The sequence below is a fragment of the Cajanus cajan genome, chromosome 10, assembly GCF_000230855.2.
Source record: "Cajanus cajan strain Asha chromosome 10, NIPB_CcT2T_4, whole genome shotgun sequence".
Lineage (NCBI taxonomy): Eukaryota > Viridiplantae > Streptophyta > Magnoliopsida > Fabales > Fabaceae > Cajanus > Cajanus cajan.
In genome coordinates, this window is record NC_138526.1 from 11,923,827 (window position 1) to 11,949,570 (window position 25,744).

At 39.1% G+C, this 25,744-nt stretch overlaps 2 protein-coding genes across 2 annotated transcripts; both read right to left on the reverse strand.

Moving 5' to 3' along the window:
- Nucleotides 1-4,573: 4,573 nt before the first annotated feature.
- Nucleotides 4,574-4,975, reverse strand: LOC145952306 (uncharacterized). The gene has a single exon (XM_083064646.1). The coding sequence runs from the start codon at nucleotides 4,973-4,975 to the stop codon at nucleotides 4,574-4,576; it is 402 nt and encodes a 133-aa protein (XP_082920772.1).
- Nucleotides 4,976-5,456: 481 nt separating this feature from the next.
- Nucleotides 5,457-6,992, reverse strand: LOC145952307 (uncharacterized). Its single transcript, XM_083064647.1, has one exon. The coding sequence runs from the start codon at nucleotides 6,990-6,992 to the stop codon at nucleotides 5,457-5,459; it is 1,536 nt and encodes a 511-aa protein (XP_082920773.1).
- Nucleotides 6,993-25,744: the final 18,752 nt, after the last annotated feature.

Below are 25,744 nucleotides of genomic sequence, written 5' to 3' on the forward strand. Positions count from 1 at the left end.
AAGCTTTGCTAAGGTCTCCAATGGAGGAGGATGCCTTAGAACCACCACGGTTTGGTGGAGAACTCTCCCAAGAGGCACCACTCCTTGATGAAGAGATAAGCCTCTTCAATTCTCACCACACTCTTCTAGTGAAGGGATAAGAGAATTGGATGAATATCAAAGAGGTTTATGGACTTTTAGAAGAGAGAAATCTGAACAATATTTCAGAAATGAAATCTAAATACATCCAAAAGTGTTTTACAATGAAGGAAAAACGAAAATATAGGAGTAGGAAGCTTGGAGAGCAAGCTAGCCTTAACCATGGTTCACTAGGAACCATGGTAAGGTCTAGCTAACCATCCATGTTCTAGAGGCTTGGAGAGCAAGCTACTCACTTAGCTTGCTTGGTAAGCAAGCTTAGGAGAAGCTTGTGCTTCAAGCTTGTAAGCTTGAGTGTTAACAAGCAATGTGAACACAAATCAAGGTGGGCGGCTCATGGACTTTATTTTACTCCAACCGATTTTGAAAAAATGTTGATTTGGTTTAGTTAGGTTCATCCAATGTGAATGAAACCTAGCTAAATCAAATCTATGAAAAATTAGGAGTAAAATGAGTCTAATATGTAAAATTTTGCCTAGGTCCATCTCTAGGTCCAATTGCTAGTAACACTCTCTAGCTTGCTAGTTACACTCTCTAGCTTGCTAATGCCACTCCCAATCCTACTACTAGAAAACTAAGAAAAGAGTGTATTTCTAGATTAGGTTAAATGGAGCCAAAGTGTCCAAGTAACCTACCCTACAAACAATATACAATAGCTAATAAAAGGAAATAAAGTGCTGTCGCAACCCGAAAATTTCCAATCTTGCGACGTATGGTTTAGACATCCTCTTAAAGATCTCATCAATTAAGGAATGCCCGGACACCAGACTAATCCTTAATTAATGGTTTTGAAAATAAGTTCTATGGAGTCGCCACCAATGTTTTACTCAAAACATTGGAAAAATAAAAGGTTTCTAAAAGTCCAATAATGGTCTTGATAACCAGAACTGGGTTCGGGGGTCGGTTACGTGTAGGGAAGGTATTAAGCACCCCTACAACTCCCTAAATCGGTACCCTATGATGAAGATAACGTAATAAGAATTAATAAATAAAATATTTAATCCCCTTCATTAATAATTATTTACATGCTTGAAATTTAAATTATACAATTAATCCTAAAATGTTTACATGATTATTTTTATTATAAATAATATTTATTAAAAATAAGAAATAAAAGAGAGAGAAGAAAATTAGCTGAAATACCTCTTGAACGAGCTCTATTAATCTTCAAAGATGGAGATTTGGGTGCTTTTTGGCAACCCTTCACACTACAATGCCTCACAAAAATCTCAAGAAATACAAAAGAGAGGGGGAGAGAGAAAAAGAGAGAAATTTCGTGCTCTAGGGAGTCTGGACAAAATTTTGGAGTCCTGAGAAATGAGCCCCAACTGTCTATTTATAGACTTCGGGAAGGGGGTCCAGAACGGCCCGTTCCAAAATCGGAACGGTCGTTCTGGATATGGCCGTTGCATGTAAAATTCGTATACTGGAACGGCCCGTTCTGAAATCGGAACGGTCCGTTCCAGTAGAGAGAATAACATGTGATTTCTTAGACCGGAACGGCCTTGGAACGACCCGTTCCAGATTTAGGAACGGCCCGTTCCAGATTTAGGAACGGCCCGTTCCAGATTTAGGAACGGCCCGTTCCAGATTTAGGAACGGCCCGTTCCAGCGCCGTTCCAGATTTAGGAATGGCCCGTTCCAGCCCCGTTCCAGTTAACCATTTGAGCCCTTTTTGAGGAGTTTGGAACGGCCTGTTCCAATCTGGGAACGGCCCATTCCAATATTGGAACGACCCGTTCCAATTTCAGAACAGCCCGTTCCAAATTAGGGTTTTTGGCCTTTTGGGAGCCTCGGAACGGCCCGTTCTGGACCTTGGAACGGCCCGTTCCGATTTTGGAACGGGCCGTTCCGGGGCAATAAAAATATTTAATTTGTGCTTTTGGGCCCTCTAAAGTTTTGGCATGCTTCGGGAGCTCCTTCCCTTCGTAACATTGGTCCATGTCCTTGTTTGTATGCCCCCGGACGAAATTGGGTGTCTACAGTTGCCCCTCTTTACTTGTCCTTTGGAATAGTAATGTGTTGCTTTTCGAAAGGCAAGGAAAGACGTAGACATTTCATCCGGGTCTTCTCTTCGTCTCTTTGGTGCTTCTGCATTGTTTCCCTTGTGATAGTGAGGTGAAAATTCAGATCTTCACTCTTGTTTTGACAATAGATACCTTCACGTTGTTTCCTTCGGGTAGACGGTGTTCCCTATATCCTTGTCCCATGGAGCAACTGAGTGTTGGATTGAATGCTCTATTAGGTGTCAAGGATGGTGAACCGAAACATCTAGGCTTCAAGATCCATGTGAATGCCCCATGTCGCTTCCTGTGTCCTGAATCTTCTCCTTTGCTTCAGCAGTGTAGATGCCCCCACACCATTTGTTTTGGGTAGATGGTGTTTGCCCGTATCCTTGTCCCTAAGAGCAACTCTGTGTTGGTTTATATGCTCCGTCGGGTGATAAGGATGGAAAACCGAAACATCTAGGCTTCTAGTCCTGATGTAGATGCTTCCTACTGCTTCTGCTTGTCTCATGGTAGTGTGTTTCTTTATTTGTGGCTTGTTAAAGAGGGAGTATATTATGAGCTCAGCCTCTCCAGGCTAGACTGATATTTAGGGCTTCAATCGGCCCACTGCTAGTTTTGGGGTCTTGCAACCCTTAACGATCTTGTACTAGTTTTAGGGATCTAGCAACCCTTACTGATCTTGTACTAGTTTTAGGGATCTAGAAACCCTTACTGATCTTGTACTAGTTTTAGGGATCTAGCAACCCTTACTGATCTTGTACTAGTTTTAGGGATCGCAACCCTTTCTGATCTTGTACTAGTTTTGGGGATCTAGCAACCCTTTTCTGATCTTGTACTAGTTTTGGGAATCTAGCAACCCTTACTGATCTTGTACTAGTTTTAGGGATCTAGCAACCCTTACTGATCTTGTACTAGTTTTGAGGATCTAGCAACCTTTTCCGATCTTGTACTAGTTTTAGGGATCTAGCAACCCTTACTGTCTTGTACTAGTTTTAGGGATCTAGCAACCCTTTCTGATCTTGTACTAGTTTTAGGGATCTAGCAACCCTTACTGATCTTGTACTAGTTTTGGGGATCTAGCAACCCTTTCTGATCTTGTACTAGTTTTAGGGATCTAGCAACCCTTACCGATCTTGTACTAGTTTTGAGGATCTAGCAACCTTTACCGATCTTGTACTAGTTTTGGGGATCTAGCAACCCTTACCGATCTTGTACTAGTTTTGAGGATCTAGCAACCTTTTCTGATCTTGTACTAGTTTTGGGGATCTAGCAACCCTTACTGAACTTGTACTAGTTTTAGGGATCTAGCAACCCTTACCGATCTTGTACTAGTTTTTGGGATCTAGCAACCCTTTCCGATCTTGCACTTAATGTCTTCTTGTGGGTGTTGTGGAATGAAAGGCTGCCCCTAAATGGATGGGCAGGAGATGTATGATGTGCCCCTGTGTTGGTGGGCAGAGATAGATGGATGACAGGGATTCTAGTGTTGCACCTACCATGTGAGTATTGTGATGCCTCTCCAGGCGCCTTCATTGTGGGATGGTTAGTAGGAGTTTGGTGTTGTTCTTGTCAAGGTGAGTATTGTGATGCCTCTCCAGGTGTCTGCTTGTAATAGGTTTTTTTTTAATTTTATATTTGTTTAGCTTCGGCTTTTTCATGTTTGAAGCTTGCCTTTTTCTACTATTTTTCCAAATGCTTCGACATTTTCAACATGTACGAAGCTTGCTTTTTTTTTGTCTATGGCTGGTCATTGTAAAGGATTTACTTGACCCTGTCTGATCTTTTGTTGTGAGGGAAGAGTTTTGCCCCTTCACACGTGGCTCCTTTCTTGATTGCTTTCTTTAGAGATTTTATTCATGATGCATGCATGGATTGAAAATGTTTGCAACTTACTACCATTTTGGATAATTCCCTTTTGATGTGAAAAGTTATTTATTTCAAGTGCACGCTTTTCTGTATGCCATACATATGTGTTTAAGCTTTTTAGAAATCTATTGGTATCAGGTGGCTTCCCTTTACTCCCTTTTTTTTGTGTTTTTTTTGTTTGTTTTTTTAGGTTTTTGTTTTTTTTTTGTTTTTGTTTTTTTTGTTTTTGTTTTTTGTTTTTGTTTTTTTGTTTTTTGTTTTTTTGTTTTTTTTACTGGGTTGTTTTGATTTTTTCTCTTTAATACCAAACACGTCATTTAAAGATAAAGGTTGAAAGAACTGAGAAGAATGATATTTTATTGCAAATCAAAAAATTTCAAGTAGGGTTACAAGAGGAGGTTTGAAAAAAAATTGACTCAGGTTGGCCAGTAACGAAGCTTGGCATCCTCCTAGTCGTCTGATCAATACCGCTTCAAGTAATTTCTTGACTTCTATAGAAGGTGATAGGGCTTCTAGGTCGTCCGTTCATCTTGCTTTAACGCCTCCTTTTTTTTTTGCGCTTAGGCATAGAACTTCTTAACGGCATCAGAGTTTACTGGGTGTGCGAGTTCTTCACCATCCATGTTAGTGAGGATCAATGCTCCTACAGAAAAGGCTCGCTTGACCACGTATGGGCCTTCATAGTTTGGTGCCCATTTCCCTATCTTATCCTTCTGTGCTGGTAGAAGTTTCCTGAGTACTAGATCTCCCTCTTCAAATGGTCGTTGTTGGACTCTCTTGTCGAAGGCTCTCTTAATTCTCCTTTGGTATGTTTGCCCGTGACAAATGGCGTCTAACCTTTTCTCTTCTATGAGATTTAATTGGTCAAATCTGGTTTGAACCCATTCGGTTTCTGGGAGCTTTGCCTCCGTGAGTAATCTCAAAGAAGGAATTTCCACTTCAACAGGCAAGACTGCCTCCATCCCGTATACTAATTAAGGAAAAAGGGGTGGCGCCCGTCGATGTGCGAACGAATGTTCTGTACCCATGCAATGCGTAAGGTAGCATCTCATGCCAATCCTTATATGTAACGACCATTTTTTGAACGATCTTCTTGATATTCTTGTTGGCTGCCTCAACTTCCCCATTCATTTTTGGCCTATAAGGGGAGGAGTTATGATGTTGAATCTTGAAAGAGTCACATAATTCAGTCATCATCTTGTTGTTGAGGTTGGACCCATTGTCTGTTATAATTTTTTCAGGTATTCCATAACGACATATTATGTTTTTTTCTGACAAAATTGACCACCACTTTACGGGTTACATGTGCGTATGACGTGGCTTCGACCCATTTGGTGAAGTAATCAATAGCCACAAGAATGAATCTATATCCATTTGAGGCCTTGGGTTCAATAGGTCCAATGACGTCCATGCCCCACATCGAGAAAGGCCAGGGTGAGGCCATTACATCTCACTTGGTGGGACTTGGATATTATCAACATATATTTGGCATTTGTGGCACTTCCTAGCATACATGATGCAATCCTTCTCTATAGTGGACCAAAAGTATCCTGCCCTCATGATCTTTCTGGCCATGACCTGTCCAGCTATATGGGTACCGAAGGTTCCTTCGTGGACTTCTTTCATTAATGATTGAGACTCCTTCTGACCAATACATCTTAACAGGATGGAATCAAAACTCTTCTTGTACAAAATGTTCTCATGTAATACGAATCCGATAGCCCTTCGTCTGATTGTTTTCTTGTCATTGTCAGATGCCCCGACTGGGTATTTCCCTTCTTTGATGTATTGATGGATGTCAAAATACCAAGGACGACCATCTTTCTCTTCTTCCAGTGTGCAACAATGAGCTTGTGTCTCATGTCGTCTGATTCTGATGATCGGTATTTTACATCCCTCTTTTATAGCAAACATGGAAGCTAGTGTGGCCAGCGCATCTACTAACTGATTCCCCTCTCTTGGGGTATGCTCAAAGTTAATGGATTCAAATTGAGACATCAAATCCTGAACGCATGCACGATAGGGGATTAATTTGTAGTCCTTCGTTTCCCATTCATCTCGTAGTTGGTATATCACCAGAGCTGAATCGCCGTAGACTTCTAGTTCGGTGACTTCGTTATCAAGCGCAGCCTGTAGACCCAGTATATAAACTTCATATTCAGTCATGTTGTTGGTGCATTCAAAGTCCAACCTTGCCGTCACCGAGATATGTTTTCCTTGGGACGATATCAGTATGGCTCCTATTCCGTGCCCCATTATATTGGAGGCCCTGTCGAAGAACATCGACCAGGATTCATTTTGACTTTGCTTTTTTGGCTCATCCTTCAAGGTCAATATTTCTTCATCGGGGAATTCCTCCTTGACCATGTATTCGTCCTTGATCGGTCCATTTGCTAAATGATCGGCCAGGACACTACCTTTGATTGCCTTTTGCGACACATATACAATATCATATTCTGATAGCAGAACTTGCCATCTGGCAATTCTCCCAACCAGAACAGACTTTTCAAGCAGGTACTTCATATGATCCATTTTGGATATTAGTTGGCTGGTATGTCTCAGCATGTACTGTCTTAGCCGCCGGGTGGCCCACACCAAGGCGCAACATGTTTTCTCTAAAGGAGAATACCGAGCTTCGTAATCAGTAAATTTCTTGCTCAAGTAATAGATAGCTCTTTCTTGATTACCAGTCTTGTTTAACTGTCTTAGCATACATCCCATGGAATCTTCCAAGACCGTGAGGTATAGGATGAGAGGTTCTCCTTCAATAGGAGACATCAATATTGGTGGATTGATGAGACATTGCTTAATCTTATCGAAAGAAATTTGGCATTCCTCATTCCATTCCACGGGTTGATTCTTTCGGAGCAGCTTAAAGATGGGAGCGCATGTGTCAGTCAATTGAGATATGAAACGAGCTATATAATTTACCCTACCAAGAAATCCCCTGACTTCCTTTTCTGTCCTAAGGGGCAGCATTTCGATTATGGCTCTGGCTTTGTCTGGATCCACTTCTATCCCTTTTTCACTAACGATGAACCCAAGGAGTTTTCCTGATCGGACTCCAAAAGTACATTGGTAGGATTTAGCTTTAACTTGTACTTACAAAGCCGATTGAACAATTTTCTTAGGTGGATAAGATGATCATTTTCATCTTTTGACTTAGCAATCATGTCATCTAGATACACCTCTACCTCCTTGTGGATTATGTCATGGAATAGGGTTACCATTGCTCTTTGATAGGTTGCCCCTGCGTTTCTCAAACCGAAAGGCATCACCCGGTAACAGAAGGTGCCCCAAGGAGTGATGAAAGAAGTCTTCTCTTGATCTTCGATGGCCATCTTGATCTGGTTATATCCCGAATATCCGTCCATAAATGAGAAAATAGTGTTCGTAGATGTGTTGTCTACGAGCACGTCAATTTGTGGTAGTGGGAAGTCGTCTTTGGGACTGGGTCGATTTAGATCTCGATAGTCCACACAAACTCGCATCTTCCCGTTCTTCTTTAGTACAGGCACTATGTTCGCAAGCCATTCAGGATACCGAGATACAACCAAAAACCCAGCATCTAGTTGTTTTTGAACTTCTTCCTTTATTTTGAGAGACCACTCAGGTTTAATCCTTCAAAGTTTTTTCTTTACTGGAGGAATCCCGTTTTTTATGGGCAATTTGTGTTCAACGATTTCGCGGTCTAATCCTGGCATGTCATGATAAGACCAAGCGAAGACATCGACATATTCCTTCAAGAGGTCGATCAATTGATTCCTGACCTCCTTTGCCATCCTCGTGCCGATTGATATTTCCTTTCTATCCTTTTCTTGCCCTAGATTAATCTGCTCAACTTCTTCTTGATAGGGTTGGATTATACGATTCTCTTGGTCCATCAATCTTTGTATTTCGGGGGATAGATTCTCCTCATGCTCAAGCAATACATCACACGAGTTTAGATTTTGCTCAACTTCGTTTCCTTCGGCCATGTTCACTAGGTTCTGTATTTAGGTTTATGATTTTAATGCATGGATGGTGAAAAGAAGAAAATAAAGAGAGAAAATAGGATAGACACAACTTCTAAATGACGTATTTTATTATAAAAGAAAAATTCATTACAGCCCTTTATTGTAAAAACTCACAACCTTGGGCAGAGTTGTGAGTTAAAAACAGTGAAATAATAAAACTCATGATGAAGAAAACATGAATCCCTAATGGACATCCCTATTCAGGCGGTCTTCCAACAACACCGTTTCATGGGCTTTAGTCTTCGTGCTTGGGAAGCGGCTGCTTGTCGATACTAGGCGTGTCCGTGTCAAACTTTAACCACTCGGCGTCAATTAGGCCTTGGACTCGAAGCTTGAGGGCCCTGCATCGTTCCACAGAATGCCCCGGGGAACCGGAGTGATAATCACATCGCTCTTCGGGGTTGTACCATGTAGGAAAGGGGGGATTGAATCTTTTCAGTGGCGGAAGTCGTACCAGCATCGAGGCTTCCAAGAGTTTAGGAAATAGTTCTGTATAGGTGGTAGGAATCTTATCCACTGCCTTCTCTTTCCACGGTTCAGATTGGGACGTGCCTCGATTGTTGGGGGTGCTAGTAGTTATAGTAACAGCGTTAACTCCTTCTTCCTTTTTCTTCCCGTAGGACTTCTTAGGATCGTAGCTTGCCGATGTCCTTCCTAATCTCCCGCTCTTCAAGCCTTGTTCGACCCTTTCACCTATGGTGACTATGTCGGCGAAAAGGGTCGAAGTATTCCCTATCATCTTATCATAATAGGGGCCGGTTAAAGAGTTGATGAACAAGGTCACCATCTCCTTGTCGAAAAGCGAGGGCTCTACTTGTGCTGCCAGTTCCCTCCACCTCTGCGCATAAGCTTTGAAAGGTTCATCCCCCTTCTTGCTTAACCCTTGAAAGTTAGATCTGTCAGGGATAAGATCAATATTTTATTTGTATCGTTGCAAGAAGGCGTCAGTGAGCTGCTTCCATGTTTGGATTCTTCCTCCCTCCAGCTGCATGTACCAGTTGAGGGCCGCATCCGATAAGCTTTCCTGAAAATAGTGTATCAGGAGCTTCTCGTTGTTCACATGGGCGGCCATCTTCCGGAAGTACATCGTCATATGCCTTTTGGGGCAACTGGATCCCATATACTTTTGGAAGTCGGGACTTTTGAACTTGGGCGAAAATTGGATATCCTGTACCAAGCACATTTCAGCGGCCTCCTGAATGTCAAAGCTATGACCTTCCACCGCTCTTAACCTCTCTTCCAAAGCATTTAGGTGGTCCTTGGACGCGTTTCTTAGGTGACTAGCACTGTAGTCATCGTGTTGGAGCTTGCTCATAGTTTTGCACATTCGAGCCATTTGCTCCTTGAGCTGCTTAAGCTCTTCATTCAGCTCGCGGTTCCTTTCCATTAGTGCCTCCATAGCTTGTCTTTTTTGGGTCCTCGTGAGTATGGAGTGTTGAGAAGCCACCTTCGAGGGATAACAATGGATTTCTATTATGCTTGTTTATAGATCTATTGAAGGAGATTACTGACAGGATGACGCTTGCCCTTATGAAGGTAGGTGTCCCTTTTCGTAATATCTTACGACATGAAAAAAGTTACACCAAACCTTAGAAGGTCGGTCATCATCGGTGCCTCTTTTCGTAATATTTTACGATATGACAAAGGTTGCACTGATTTTTGTCGAGTATTCCTACCAGTTCTAATATATGTATAGCATATAAGCGTGATGGAAAAACTCGTTGGAGACCTGGATTGATGTTGATTTCCCTTCAAGCTCCTTCCTAGATCCTTGACTCCTTGATTCTTCCTAAGCCTTGTTAAGGTCTCCAATGGAGGAGGAGACCTTAAAACCAGCACGGTTTGGTGGAGAAACACTTCCAAGAGGCGCCACTCCTTGGTGAAGAGATAAGCCACTTCAATCCTCACCACACTCTTCTAGTGAAGAGATAAGAGAATTGGATGAAATCAAAAAGGTTTAGGGACTTTTAGAAGAGAGAATTCTGATCACAATTTCAGAAATGAAATCTCAATACATCCAAAAGTGTTTTACAATGAAGTAAAAATGAAAATATAGGAGTAGGAAGCTTAGAGAGCAAGCTAGTCTTAACCATGGTTCACTAGGAACCATGGTTGGGTCTAGCTAAACCGTCCAAGGTCAAGAGGCTTGGAGAGCAAACTTCTCTCTTAGCTTGCTTGGTAAGCTTGCTAAGGATAAGCTTGTGCTTCAAGCTTCCAAGCTTGAGAAGCACCAAGCTATTTGGCCAAGTGTGAACACAAGTGTGAACACATTTAGGTGGGCGGCTCTTTGGAATTATTTTACTCCAATCACGTTTTAAAATTGTTAATTTGGTTTAGTTAGGTTCATCCAATGTGAATGGAACCTAGCTAAATCAAATCTATGAAAAATTAGGAGTAAAATGAGTCCAATATGTAAATTTTAGCCTAGGACCACCTTTTGGCTAAATTGCTAGGAACACTCTCTAGCTTACTAGAGACACTCTCTAGTTTGCTAATGCCACTCCTATTCCTACTACTAGAAAACTAAGAAAGAGTGTATTTCTAGGTTAGGTTAAATGGAGTCAAAGTGCCCAAGTAACCTACCCTAGAAACAATATACAATAGCTACTAGAAAGGAAATAAAGTGCCTCACAAATACAAAGGCAAAAATACACCTATACAAGTATCTACTATATACAAGGTACAAGAAATCAACTATACAAGTATGTACAATGGAAACTCAAGAGACTAATAAGAGGAATCATAATCAATGCTCATGAAGAGCAAAGGTCTAAGAAGCACCTCCTCTTTAGAAGCCTCTTCTAGCTTCCTAACCATGGACCTAGTTAAAGTCCCAATGGTCTTCAAGTGTGAGCATCCTTGTATCACCCTTCACCCTTCTTGGTCTTACTTCTTCCAAAGGGATCCTTGGGGATTATATTTCCATCATACCCTCCCCCTTCGAAAGGATTTGTCCTCAAATCCAGTGGTCCTTCCACAAAGATAGCACCCTATGAGCAATTCCTTCTGTAGTCCTAGCAAGGGTCCTTAGACTAGGAAGGATGGGTTCTATAAGAATAGGATCCTCACTATAGTGTAGTCTGAGTGTAAAACTAAATCCTAAAAATATTAAAGTGCTAAAACTATAACAAACTAATGAAGTAGTCCTATATACTAAGATATCTTGCCTAAAGTACCCTATGTAGTAACCTAGGCTTCTACAAGAAAATAAAGTGAATATAATAAGAAAACTACCTAGACAACCCTTGATCATATTATATGTTAGATACATCAACGAAGAGGGTGTAAAGAGTTTAGAAAAGTCATAGAATCTAATTTGGTCTTGAAGGGAAGTAGTAAAATTAAGTTCAAAGAAGTTTGAACTTCCCTTAAGATCAAAAGTAGAAAATAAGACACCATGAGATGTATCTAATAAACAATATAAACCAAAGGTTGGGTGCTTTATTAGAACAACTAAAGCAGGAGAAGTCCTAAATAGACAATGGCCGTCTACTTTGGGCACCACCAAAGTAGTAGCATAAGAAGTAGAACTAGGTGAAGTCCACTTCTTCTTCACAAGACTAAGAACTTGAGATCCATTATTTTCAAAAATATTTAGGTGGTGGATGTTGTGTATTTTACTCGTATTTTAGCACTTTAATTCACAAGAATTCATAGCATAATCATGCATATCTTTCATGTTTTTAATAAATTTTTATATCATTTTCCTATTTTATGCTTTTCTTGGTATGTGTTGTGTTTTCTCTGAGCAGGATCAAGATTTAAGAATTAAAGAGGAAATGCTGAGCTACAGGGAAAATCACGGCCGTGATTCTAAATCACGCCCGTGATTCACCAGAGAAAATCACGGCCGTGACTCCCAATCACACCCGTGAACGCCACTGACCCTTCATAGATGTGCTCCAGAGAAGATCACGGTCGTGATTCTCAGTCACGGCCGTGATTCACTTCGCGTCGATTTGGTGAATGAATGTGTTCCAGAGAAGATCACGGTCGTGATTCTCAGTCACGGCCGTGATTCACTTCGCGTCCCAGCTTTTTAAGTTTTATGTTTTATTTTTATTTTTGTAATTTTTATCTTGGTAGTTTTACCTTTTTACCCTTTTAGGTTATAAATTAGATGAGGTTAGCCTAGAACAGCACTTTTGGTCTTCGGAGACAGTTTTTTGGTTTTTGACACTTAGAGAAGGTTGGGCACCTGTGCCATCGACTCTAAGGTTTGCTTTTCTTTTATTCTTCTTTTCTTGGAGAACTACTATGAACTCCTGTGAGTAGTTTCCCTTTTTCTGGGATCAGGGCTTAGCCTCTGAGAACCTCTTTATTAATGCATTATTCAGTTTCTTAATTTTATTCCAATTCTTGATTTGTTCTTTTATATTTTATATATGAACTTTAACATTATTGTTTTCATAATAACATTAATTAAGGATGAACTGAGAGGAGAACTTGATTATAATTATGATAAACAATTAATCTTAATTTTCATAATCATAGATAATTAGGGATGAACTGAGAGGAGAACCTAATTATCGGAACCTAAAGGAACAGACTTGAGTGTTAAATCACGAGAGTTGATTTAAGCTTTCGAGGAGTAATAGATTAACAAAGATCTTAATGGGTTTAATTGAACGTAATTACCACGAGAGTAGGGATTAATTTTAATTGAACACGTCCTCGTAGCCTGAGAAGGTGCAAGGATTAAATTAGGTTAAGACTACCTTCAAGATGGAATAGAATTAATTAATGAAAATAATAATTCAATATTGTTGGAACTCTTTGTGCGAACCCTAGATTCCCGGAAATCTCCTTATCTTATCTTAAAGTTTTATCTTATTCATTAATTGCATTACTATCTCTTTTACCAGCGAATCTGATCTTATCATCTCAAAACAAACATTCTATCTGTTTTAAAATTCAAATTAAAATACTAGTAATTCTAGGTCAAACACGTAGTCCCTGTGATTCGATATTTATTACTTGACGACAACCGTACACTTGCGGTTTTCCATACATCAAGTTTTTGGCGCCGTTGCCGGGGACTACGTCTCTTGATTTAAATTACAATTATTTTAATTCGAATTTTTTTTTTTAAAAAAAAAAAAAAATATATTTAATAAATAAATAATTTTTTTTTTTTTTTTTTTTAGTGTTTACTTCTCCAATTCAGATTTCACGGGTCACTGTCACCTGGCAAACTCTAAGGTCTGTCGCATTATTTCGAGCTAGAGTAACCGGTTATCACCTTGAGTGTGATTTCCGACAAGGCTCGCAGGCTCTAAGGCCAAACTTAGGCCGGTCGTACATCAACCACTCCCTATGTTTATTACCCTCATGCCCCCGGGTGTAGGGGGAACTGTTTTGTGCAAAGGTTTGTGTACAATTTTTATTTCAAACAAATGCTGAATTTAAACAGGCAAACAAATATTAAAGCCAACAAATAAATCAAACAAAGTAAAGGGGAAAAATATTTAAATTATTATTTTTATCTTATTAACTTCATCAATTAAATGGGCCTGACCCTCTTAAAACTTCCCCAGTGGAGTCGCCATCTGTCGCAACCCGAAAATTTCCGATCTTGCGACGTATGGTTTAGACATCCTTTTAAAGATCTCATCAATTAAGGAATGCCCTGACACCAGACTAATCCTTAATTAATGGTTTTGAAAATAAGTTCTATGGAGTCGCCACCAATGTTTTACTCAAAACATTGGAAAAAGAAAAGGTTTTTAAAAGTCCAATAATGGTCTTGATAACCAGAACTGGGTTCGGGGGTCGGTTACGTGTAGGGAAGGTATTAAGCACCCCTACAACGCCCTAAATCGGTACCCTATGATGAAGATAACGTAATAAGAATTAATAAATAAAATATTTAATCCCCTTTATTAATAATTATTTACATTCTTGAAATTTAAATTATGCAATTAATCCTAAAATGTCTACATGATTATTTTTATTATAAATAATATATATTAAAAATAAGAAATAAAAGAGAGAGAAGAAAATTAGCTGAAATACCTCTTGAACGAGCTCTATTAATCTTCAAAGATGGAGATTTGGGTGCTTTTTGGCAACCCTTCACACTACAATGCCTCACAAAAATCTCAAGAAATACAAAAGAGAGGGGGAGAGAGAAAAAGAGAGAAATTTCGTGCTCTAGGGAGTCTAGACGAAATTTTGGAGCCTTGAGAAATGAGCCCCAGCTGTCTATTTATAGACTTCGGGAAGGGGGTCCAGAATGGCCCGTTCCAAAATCAGAACGGTCGTTCTGGATATGGTCGTTGCATGTAAAATTTGTATACTGGAACGGCCCATTCTGAAATCGGAACGGCCCGTTCCAGTAGTGAGAATAACATGTGATTTCTTAGACCGGAACGACCTTGGAACGACCCGTTCCAGATTTAGGAACGGCCCGTTCCAGCCTTGTTCCAGTTAACCATTTGAGCCCTTTTTGAGGAGTTTGGAATGACCTGTTCCAATCTTGGAACGGCCCATTCCAATATTGGAACGGCCCGTTCCAATTTCAGAACAGCCCGTTCCAAATTAGGGTTTTTGGCTTTTTGGGAGCCTCGGAACGGCCCGTTCTGGACCATGGAACGGCCCGTTCCGATTTTGGAACGGCCCGTTCCGGGCCAATAAAAATATTTAATTTGTGCTTTTGGGCCCTCTAAAGTGTTGGCATGCTTCGAGAGCTCCTCCCCTTCGTAACAGAGGTCCATGTCCTTATTTGTATGCCTCCGGACGAAATTGGGTGTCTACAAGTGCCTCACAAATACAAAGTGATGGAAATCTAATCCCCAAGGATACCTTTGGAAGAGGTAAGACCAAGAAGAGTGAAGGTTGATCCAAGGAGGTTCACACTTGAAGACCATTAGGCCTTTAACTAGGTCCATGGTTAGGAGGCTAGAGGAGGATTTTACAAAGGAGGTGCTTCTTAGACCTTTTCTCCTCATGAGCATTGATTATGATTCCTCTTATTAGTCTCTTGAGTTTCCATTGTACATACATTGTATAGTTTGTTTTCTTGTATCTTGTATATAGTAGATACTTGTATAGGTGCATTTTTGCCTTTGTATTTGAGAGGCACTTTATTTCCTTTTAGTAGCTATTGTATATTGTTTCTAGGGTAGGTTACTTGGGCACTTTGACTCCATTTAACCTAATATAGAAATACACTCTTTCCTTATTTTTCTAGTAGTAGGATTGGGAGTGGCATTAGCAAGCTACAGAGTGTAACTAGCAAGCTAGAGAGTGTTACTAGCAATTGGGCCTAGAGATGGGCCTAGGCAAAATTTTACATATTAGACTCATTTTACTCCTAATTTTTCATAGATTTGATTTAGCTAGGTTTCATTCACATTGGATGAACCTAACTAAACCAAATCAACATTTTTCAAAACCGGTTGGAGTAAAATAAAGTCCATGAGCCGCCCACCTTAATTTGTGTTCACATTGCTTGTTAACACTCAAGCTTAGAAGCTTGAAGCACAAGCTTCTCCTTAGCTTGCTTACCAAGCAAGCTAAGTGAGTAGCTTGCTCTCCAAGGCTCTAGACCATGGATGGTTAGCTAGGCCTTACCATGGTTCCTAGTGAACCATGGTTAAGGCTAGATTGCTCTCCAAGCTTCCTACTCCTATATTTTTGTTTTTCCTTCATTGTAAAACACTTTTGGATGATATTTTTGAGTGAGATCAGAATTTGCACGAAAATTCTCTCTTCCAAAAGTCTTTAACCTCTTTGATATTCATCCAATTCTTTTATCCCTTCCATAGAAGAGTGTGGTGAGAATTAAAGAGACTTATCTCTTCACCAAGGAGTGGCGTCTCTTGAGAGAGTTCCCCACCAAACCGTGGTGGTTCTAAGGTCTCTGCCTCCATTGGAGACCTTAGAGAAGCTTAAGAAGAATCAAGGAGCCAAAGGTCTAGGGAGGAACTTGAAGAGGATTCACATCAATCTGGATTCTCCAACAAGTTTTCCATCATTTGGTATCAAGAGCTAGGTCTCCTTGGTAAATTCGTTCTTAAGCTTTTTTGTCTTGTTTTGTTCGGTTCAAATCATGTAAAATTGTTTCTAAACTTTTCCTACATGTATTTCCTTTTTTTGTCTTGTGTTTGTGTGCCTTGAGTTGTTCTTGTGTCACATATATAAATCTATAGAACACACTCACTTTGTCTTGCTTTTTCTTGATTCATGTTCTAAATTCTTGTGAATCAATCTTTGTATGTGCCTTAGGTATTCTTTGTATGTCTTTTTAAATGTTTTAGGATTGCTTTTATCTTCCATTGGTCTCCTAATATTTTCGGACTAAAAAGAAACTCCTAAAAAGAAACAAGAATACAAGCTTTTTACATTTCTTAATCTTCTAGTTTTGTCTTAGAGTCATGTGTAGTTGTTTTACTTGTCATTAAATCCTTGTTGTGCCATTTTATTTTTGAATATATATGAATTGATCTCTTTTCTTGTATGGTGTCATTTCTGGCTGAACATTAATAAATCTTAGAGTGCTCATAAAATAATTCCAATGCATGTTGTTAGACCTAACATGTTCTAGAGTAAATTTTTGTGAACTTCAATTGCTATTTGTTTCTTAGCAATTTGTGGCCAGCAATTCCTTGTGTGTCTTGTGCTTGTTTTTTTAAAAATATAAAACAGAGTTAGAAGTGTATTGAAAACGAAAATCAAAGTGTACAAAAGATAAGAACAAACTAGTACCAAAACTAGTAACATTTTGTGTTTGAAATTTTTGACTAGTACACTTACACTTCTACTCTTTTTACTTCTCTTTTCTCCACCACTTGGAAACCTCTTTATTAATTGTGTGGCCTCTGTTTTAAGTTCTTACTCTCTGTATTCAAAGAAAAGAAAGAAACAAAAGAGACAAAAATACAAGAAAAAGAAAAGAAAACAAAAGAGAAAAACCTAGAAAAAGCAAAGTGAAAACAAAACATCACTAGTAGCACTTGGCCTTGAATTTTTGTGTGACTTTTTCTTGAGGTTTTTTTGCTGTCCAGTGGTTGGAAAAATACTTTTAAATCATCAAAAAATTAGCACAATTTTTTTTTTGGTTTTTGTAATCTATTCTAGTGCCATTCCTAGGACTAATGTTTTGTGTGCTAGCTTTTGAAATTAGCCTTTAATTGTTGCTTTGTGTCTTTTTGGCTCTCTTTGTTTTGTCACATTAATTCCTATAAGAGTTTAGCCTATTCTAATTGTGCTTTTCAGTTTTAATTTCTTGGCCTCTACTCTCTCTTGATTGATTGTTAAGCCTTGGTGAGATATAATTCTTTTTCAAGCCATTACACTTGGAAGGAAGGGCTAATGGAGACATATTGGGTTAATCTCAAAGGGGTCAACACTTGAAGGAGATTGAGGTACAGATTACTTGAGTGAAACACCTTGGAAAGGCTCACTTGTTTGTTCATTTTGCAGCCAAGACATTTTTCTTATTTTAGGTTGAAGATTGGAGACGGATTTTGGAAGGGAATTAGAGACGGATTTGGAAGGTTGTGACAGATTTGTGGAGTTCCTCATTTTCCTACATTTTGGTCACTAAACTTGTTGCAAAAGCTGTTCCAAATTCAGCCCTCAAGACCTTGGAAGAGACTCTCTAATTTCTTTTGATTTGTATTAATTTCTTTGATGGAAGCACTTGGAGAAGGTTGATGTTCTTCAAGTGCTCCATGCTTAGGACCGTGAACGTTCTTGAGGTCAAGACTCCAATGACTCTTTGAAGCTCCTTGAAGTATTCTTTAATGGAGAAGAGGCCTTGAAGTGGTTCAGTTTTCCTTAGCTTGCATAGGAAGCTTGAGGAACCAAGTCAAAAGTAGAAGAACTTTTGAGAGAAACCTTAGAGTGTGGGTTCTCTTCGATTTTGGAGACTCTTGAGTGAGAGAGAAAATCTGATTTCTATTCTCAAAATATTCAAAAGTGAGTACAAGAGAGGTAATTACAAATATATAGGGTAGAGGTAGCTTCTAGGAGAAGCTAACCTTAACCATGGTTCACTAGGAACCATGGTAAGGTAAGCTTCACTTCCCACGGTTTAGCAAGCTTGTAGGAGAAGCTAACCTTGACCATGGTTCACTTAAGAACCATGGTAAGGTAAGCTTACCCTACTAAGGTTTAGAAGCTTGCAAGGCAAGCTTCAAAAACCAAGAAGTGTAGCTTGAAATTTCGGCCAAAGAAGAAACACTTGAGCTAGGCGGCCTTGGTCCCAAATGGCTCCATGAATTAATTTGAAAATCCTTGATTTGGTTTAGTTAGGTTCATCATATGATGATGAGACCTAGCTAAATCAAATCTATGAAAAATTAGGAGCAAAATGAGTTCAATATGCAAAATTTTGCCTAGGCCCAACTCAGGCCCAATTTCTAAGCACACTCCCTAGCTTTGCTAAATGCCACCCCTTTTTCCCTACTGAAAAAATACAAAATGAATGTATCAACTAGGGAGGTTAAATGGAGTTAAACTCTCCAAGTAACCTACCTTGAAATCAATATACAAACACTAGAAAAAGCAAGTAAAGTGCCTCACAAATACAAAGACAAAAATAACCTATACAAAAGAACTACTATATGTATAAACATAAGAAAAAGGTCTTTAAGATCATCCCATTCCTCTTGGTTCTTTTAGTATATCACCTCTTGGATTCCTTGGCCTTGGCCATAGTCTATCATCCCCTCCCTCTTGAAAAGGATTTGACCTCAAATCTCGAGGGTCCTCATGATTATTGGCCATACCTACAAATATATAATAAAATTCATCAGAGGTGATATTTTCAACAAATAAATGTGAAAGGAATATCCTAGAAGGAATCCTTTCATGGAACCTAAAGAAATCTATGACACTAGACCTACTAATATAATGAATAGGATCCTCTCCTAAACATAGACTAGGTATATTTCTAAATCCTAAAAATGTGTTAAAGCTAAAACTATAGCACACTAAAGACTTAATCCTAAAAACTAAAATATCTTGCCTAAAGTACCCTATGTGGTAAGCTAGGCATTTCCTAGAAAATAATGAAAATACTACCAAGAAATTTCCTAAACAATTTTGGATTATATTATTTGTTGGATAGTTATGAAAAGAATTTGTCACAAGGAACCTTGAAGGTTCAGATGTTATATCCAACAAATAATATATTCCATAAATTAGATGCATTATTGACACAACTAAGGTAGGAAGACTATCTACCTTGGGCACCACCAAGGTAGTAGTATGAGAAGTAGAACTAAAAGAAGTCCACTTCTCCTTCACAAAATCTTGAAGTTGAGATTATTTTTCTTTAAAAATAATGGATTTGTGAATCTCTTCTTCAAGACTAGTGGCAGCGTGAGGGTAAGAGTTAAAGTCTTTATGAATAAAGAGCATAGTTTTCATAGGTTCTTTAGTGATAAAGCAATTCTCTTTAGGGGATTCCTTGCCATTGATCTAGGTTCACCAAGGGGTAGACAAAAGGAAGTTTATGAGACAATAAGGGAGATAGGCGAGAAAGGGAGTAGGGTGGCGGAAGTGTTTAAGGTATGGTGTTTGGTGCTCACAAGGTTGGCTCACTCCAAAGGTAAATGGAGGCCACTCTAGGGTTCTCACTCTCCAATGGTGGAGATAAGAGAAGGTTAGCCAAAGGTAACCTAGTGACTAAGGAGAGGATTTGAGGCACAAAAAGGCTCACTCGAATTCATATATTCCAAAGTATCTACAAGGTGTGGGGTGTTGGGTATTTATAGGAGGGGAGGCATCTAGGGTTTCATTTGGAGTGTGCATGGCCGAAATTCACAAGGCTATTTCTTTTCTTCTTAATTCTTCCTCTCTTTTTATATTTTCCTCTTCTTTTTTTCTTAGGTACTCCTTGAGTTGCCTAAGTTCATCCCTAACACTAGAACTAGTACTATGAGAATTATGACCATGGACACTAGAATGATCACTCATCTTTGATCAAGAAAAGGTTTTCACAAATTGTTTTCAAAGGGGGTTGGAAAAGTTTTCACAAAGAGTGAGTGATAAAATGGTTTTCACAAAAGGTTTTCAAAGTGCAAGATAGGTAGGAAAAGGCCTAAGTGTACAAAGTGAACTTTCAAAGGGAGGTGGACTACAAAGAATCACTTAATAACCAAGCCTTATCTAGTAACAATCACTAAGCCTTTTTCCATTTTTCTTACAAAAACAAGTTGGCACAATCAATAAGGTGAGTGTGTGCACGTTACCCCTAGTAGGCAAAAGCCTTCTAAACGTAAATTGGAGCAAAGATAAAAACCCTAACAATTATACTACCAAAAACTATAAAGCATGCAAAAGAAAAGCACTTAAAACATATTCTAGTCGAGGTCCTAGGTGAAGGTTTTCAAATCACCTTCAACTACACGAACTAAAACCAAATTGAAGAGGTTTAGGAATGGCCAAATTAAAAACCAAAGGAAAGAAACCAAGGCCCAAAAACACAAGAGGCCGAAAGCAAAGAAATCAAGTAAAATTTATGAAAAAAAAACAAAAAGTTTAGGTCTTCAAACTCCTCCACTTGGGTTCCTTCACAAAGAGCAAACTTGTTAGTCCTCTCCAAGTGTTTAGACACTCCTTTTGTTTTGGAGTATCTCCCTCCAAAGGCTAGGTTTGGATTCGGTTCACTCCTCCACTCAAATCCACCAAAGGTGTGAAAGTTTGCTAGAGTGGTTCTTCACCTACAAACAAAATGAAACCAACCCAAGAGCAAGAGTCCAAGAAAATAAAACTGAAAAAGCACAAACTAAAATTAAGACTCAATCACAAAAAGGAAGCACACAAAAGAGTAATCCTAGAAAGGCGCTAGAATGGATTAGTGTTTAAGCTCACTTGATTAAGTCTTTTAAAGGATTCGGTCCAACCAATATTAAGGTCCCAAAATAAGGTCAAAATGTCACAAGTCCAACTCCCAAATTCTTAGGTAAAAGGTCCAAGTCCACAAGTCTAGCAACAAGTCCTTTTTGGTCAAAAATTTTTTTGATACTTTTTTTTTGTTCTATTTTCACGTCAACTTTTTTTTTGAAGTTCCTTGGGTCCAATTTCTTTTCTTTAATATTCAGCCCATTGTTGCTTAGGTTTTGCACTTGTGGGTGGTGAAAATTAGGTCAAATTTTAGGAGAAGGAGAAGAAGACAAGTGGCGTGATTTTAGAGGTGTTTAGGGTATCTTTGAGTGGAAAATGTTTTGTACTATCTAGTACAAGTTGTTTGCACAAAATTTTTCAGCACACCTCTTAGATTCTTTTAGGGTTTCTTTAGGCATACAATGTTGACTAAACCAAGTGAGAATGCAAGGAAAGTGGGCGGTTATACATGTGCAAGGAAATGTTTACACATGGAAATCAAAGATCACATAGAACATGCTAGGACTAGGTAGCATGCATGAATGACTCCTAGAATGATTGCTATATGTCACGCCCACTATGTCATGCAATATGGTATATATTTTTTTTGTTCATGTAGTCATGCAAAGTGTTTGGCACATACATGGAAATTTTTTTTTGTAGACAAAATATAGGAAACATAAAATGACAAAACTTAGGTGGATTCAAAAATCAAAAGCATGTTCATGGCATGTTCATGTGAGACTCAACCTAAAAATTTGAAAAGCATGGCAAAAACCTAACATTGGAAACCTAAAATGTTCAAGGAAGGTTCACAAGAAGCAAGAATATGAACCCAAACATTCGGTCATACAAAGAAAGCAAAAGAGAGACAAAGACCGAATGGAAAGAAGACAAAGGAGACAAGGAAAATAACGTTTACCCTTGATGATCCTTGGCTCTAGATACCACTTGATGGAGTAGTTCCTTCCATGGGTGATGACAATGGTTGAAAGGAGACTCCTTGCCCTTGATCTAGGTTCACCAAGGGGTAGACAAAAGGAAGTTTATGGGACAATAAGGGAGATAGGAGAGAAAGGGAGTAGGGTGGCGGAAGTGTTTAAGGTATGGTGTTTGGTGCTCACAAGGTTGGCTCACTCCAAAGGTAAATGGAGGCCACTCTAGGGTTCTCACTCTCCAATGGTGGAGATAGGAGAAGGTTAGCCAAAGGTAACCTAGTGACGAAGGAGAGGATTTGAGGCACAAAACGGCTCACTCAAATTCATATATTCCAAAGTATCTACAAGGTGTGGGGTGTTGGGTATTTATAGGAGGGGAGGCATCTAGGGTTGCATTTGGAGTGTGCATGGCCGAAATTCACAAGGCTAATGCACTCCAAATGAAATGCCAAATGAACCCTAGATGCTACTTGGTGGCCAAGGATGGAATCTATGGGTTTAGATTGGCTATATCTAGGTGCATGATAAGACCATGCAACCTTTGCCCTCCACTTGGGCCTAAGCCTTTCTAACACCAAAAATAGGTCCAAGATCACCAAAAAATGCGTCACCTCCTCATGTAACACCCTAGCCCAAAATTAAAAACCCTAATCATCTAAAGCACCCCATAATACAAGGGTAAAATAGGAAATACAAGGGAAAATAAATTCTAAGTCCTAAACACCCCAAAATACAAGGGTAAAATTGGAAATACAAGAAAATAAATTCTATGACTAAAATACCCCAAAGTACAAGGGTAAATTTGGAATAAAGTAATAAAATTCTATACTACTCAAATTGGTCATGAACCATGTGATGGGTCTCACATGAAGTGAAGTACCAAGGATGGTCCTCCATCAATCCACCTAGGATTCCCTAGGTTTAATAGTTCTTTTTGGGGAAGATTGATAATGGTTACCTACATTAAGGCTTTCATTAGGAGATGTGTATTGTGAATGTGAACTCCTACTCTTTTTTCTATGTTTTCTCATATTTTCTTTCAATTTTTCTTCTTCTTGTTTTAAAATTCTCAACTCTTCCTCAAGGTAAGCAAGTTGTCCTTCTCTTTCAATCTTTTCTTTTACTCTTTGAATGGACTCTTTCTTTTTCCATAGCTTAAGTGATTTGAGCTCTTTAGTGATATATGAAAGACTTTTTGGAGAGCCATCACTTTCACTATTGGAGGAATTTTGAGACATTTTAATTCAAGAAGATTTTTCCAAACAAAAATATTTTTTATGAAAATAAGATTTTTGAAGTGCTTAGAGGAAATTGTTTGAAGAGACAAATATATGAGTAAATTGTATTATTTTAAAAGTTTATTGTATGAATTAGAGTGCTCAGTGGGTTCCTGAGAGAACCCTATGAGAAACATGCAAAATATGAATGTTTTCTGTTTTGCTTTCTAATTTTTCTGTTGTATTCCTTGTTGAAAGAGATGTACGATTATGTATTTAATTTCACAAATAGAAAAGTGTTGATATGAATTAAAGTGCTCTGTGGAGACTATGTGAATATGATGAGATAATGTGAAATGTGAATATGAGACATGAAATATGAGGATATGTGATAATGTTATGTGATAATGAAACATGATGATGTTATATGATAATGAGACATGATAATGTGATATGATAATGAGAAATGACGATGTGATATGATAATGAGACATGATAATGTGATACGAGAATACATAGAGTCTTGATTGACATGCATCATTTGCATAAATGTTTTAAGGGTATGATATGGAATACACTGCCAAGGAAGGCCCCCTTGTGTAAAAGCTTGGGGATAGCTCAAGTTTGAAGTCCTAGTTGTAACACCCCAATTTTCACAGATTATACGAAGGCTCAAAGCCCAATAAGGGTCATTTAGTAGCCTAGAACGGGCCGTTTCAAACTACTAAAAAGACCTATTTTTGGTAGCCTAGAACGGGCCATTCCCAAATTGGAACGGGTCGTTCCAAACTACTTAAAAAACCAATAACTCTAGTTGGGAACGGGCCGTTCTGGTATAAAAACGGGTCGTTCTGGTATAAGAATGGGCCGTTCCAAATATGGTTGTTATGTGTTAAAACCCAACTCCAGAACAGGCCATTCGGGTTTTAGCACGGGCTGTTCCAGATGAGAATGTAACACATGATGAAAGAATCTAGAACTGGCCATTCCAGATTCAAAATGGGCCGTTCTAGCTACCTTTGACATCTATAAATAAAAGACTCTGGCACTGCTCCTGGACACACTCTCTGAATAACAAGGAGAACCAAGAGAAGGAGATCAACCAGATTCTGCTCTAGCTTCATCTTCTACTTATCCATGTAGACCCCTAAAATTGTCCGGGTCGGAAATAAAGCTTGAAGACTCTCGAAGACTAAAGGAAAGTCAGCCGGAAGGACTCCTGGAAGACCCTGGAAGACCCTAGGATGATTATCTGTAGGTTTAGAGGTCTTAGAGTAGCAAAAAAATAAGAAAGTGGAGGGAATGAAGCCCAATACGGCCTCCCAAGAGTTCAGTACGGCCGTATTGAACATTTTAAACTACAATACGGCCGCACTGAACTCAATACGGCCGTATTGAAGTTCAATACGGTTGCATTGAACTCAATACGGCTGCACTGAACTTCAATACGGCCGTATTGAGGTTTTTGAACTTCAATACGGACGTATTGAATTCAATACGGCCGTATTGTAGTTCAAAACTTCAATACGGACCGTATTGACCCCCAGAAACCGTATTGAGCCTCTTCCCTATAAATATGACGTCAATGGGACGTCATTTCACACTTTTCCACACAGTTTTGACTCCCTCCTTGAGTTTTCTGGGGTTTTTGAGCAGTGTTCTGCCCTAGAAATCTCTCTGGGAGTCGATCTGACGAAGTTCTGGAATTCTGAGCATTTAGCTTGGAGATTCAAACTTAGTCGAAAGGAAATCCTCCGGATTTCCATAGTCAAAATTTTATAGGAGGGAGCGAGCGGGCTTGTAACAGCGAGGGAACGCCAAAAAGCTTCCCAGTTTTATTTGAATATAAAAGCACGCTTCAAAGGTTTCTTCTTAAGACCTTCCTTTTACTGCTTTCTGTGTGTATATTCAACTGTCATCATGTAGATAGTTAATTCATAATTGCTTAGAATAAATAGGGGTAATTTAGTAATTTTGTGTTATTATTTAATAAATAATCTGTCATAGGGAACCCGAAAGGGGCGCTGTGGGGTGCTAACACCTTCCCCACGCGTAACCGACTCCCTTACCCGACTCTGGTTGTAATGGCCAAAGTCAATTTTTGAATCGATTGCCTTAAATCTCTTTTTCCAATGTTTTGAGTAAAACATTGGTGGCGACTCCATGAACCCTTCCTTTTTATGAAAACTGCTAATCCATGGAGGGTCCCACTTGGGATTAACATGGATTGGTGAGCCTTTTAATAAAATTGCTCGTTTGACGAGGTCTCAGTTTGAGAATAAGTCATTCTAGTAATCCATATTTTTAAAACAAATAAAAGAGTCCAACCATCCTTCGCGAATGCCGAAAGCCCGTTTCGGGCCGGTGGCGACAGATGGCGACTCCACTGGGGAAGCCTCGAGAGTCAGTCCCATTTAGTGACAGATTATCTTTGACAAATAATAGTTAAAATTACTTCATTACCCCTCGCGTGTATGATAACATGCTTTATTTATATGGCTTTAATAACTGTTGTATGTTTAAATTTTCGCAAATGTTTGAAATAAAAACTGCACACAAACCTTTGCACACAACAGTTCCCTCTATACCCGGGGGCATGAGTGGTAAGCCATAGGGAGTGGATGTTAGTACGGCCGGTTGTCGAATGGGTCTATAGGTGCCCGTAGACCGTTGTCGGAAAGCATCACTCAAGGTGATAACCATGAACTCGAGTCCGACAGTGC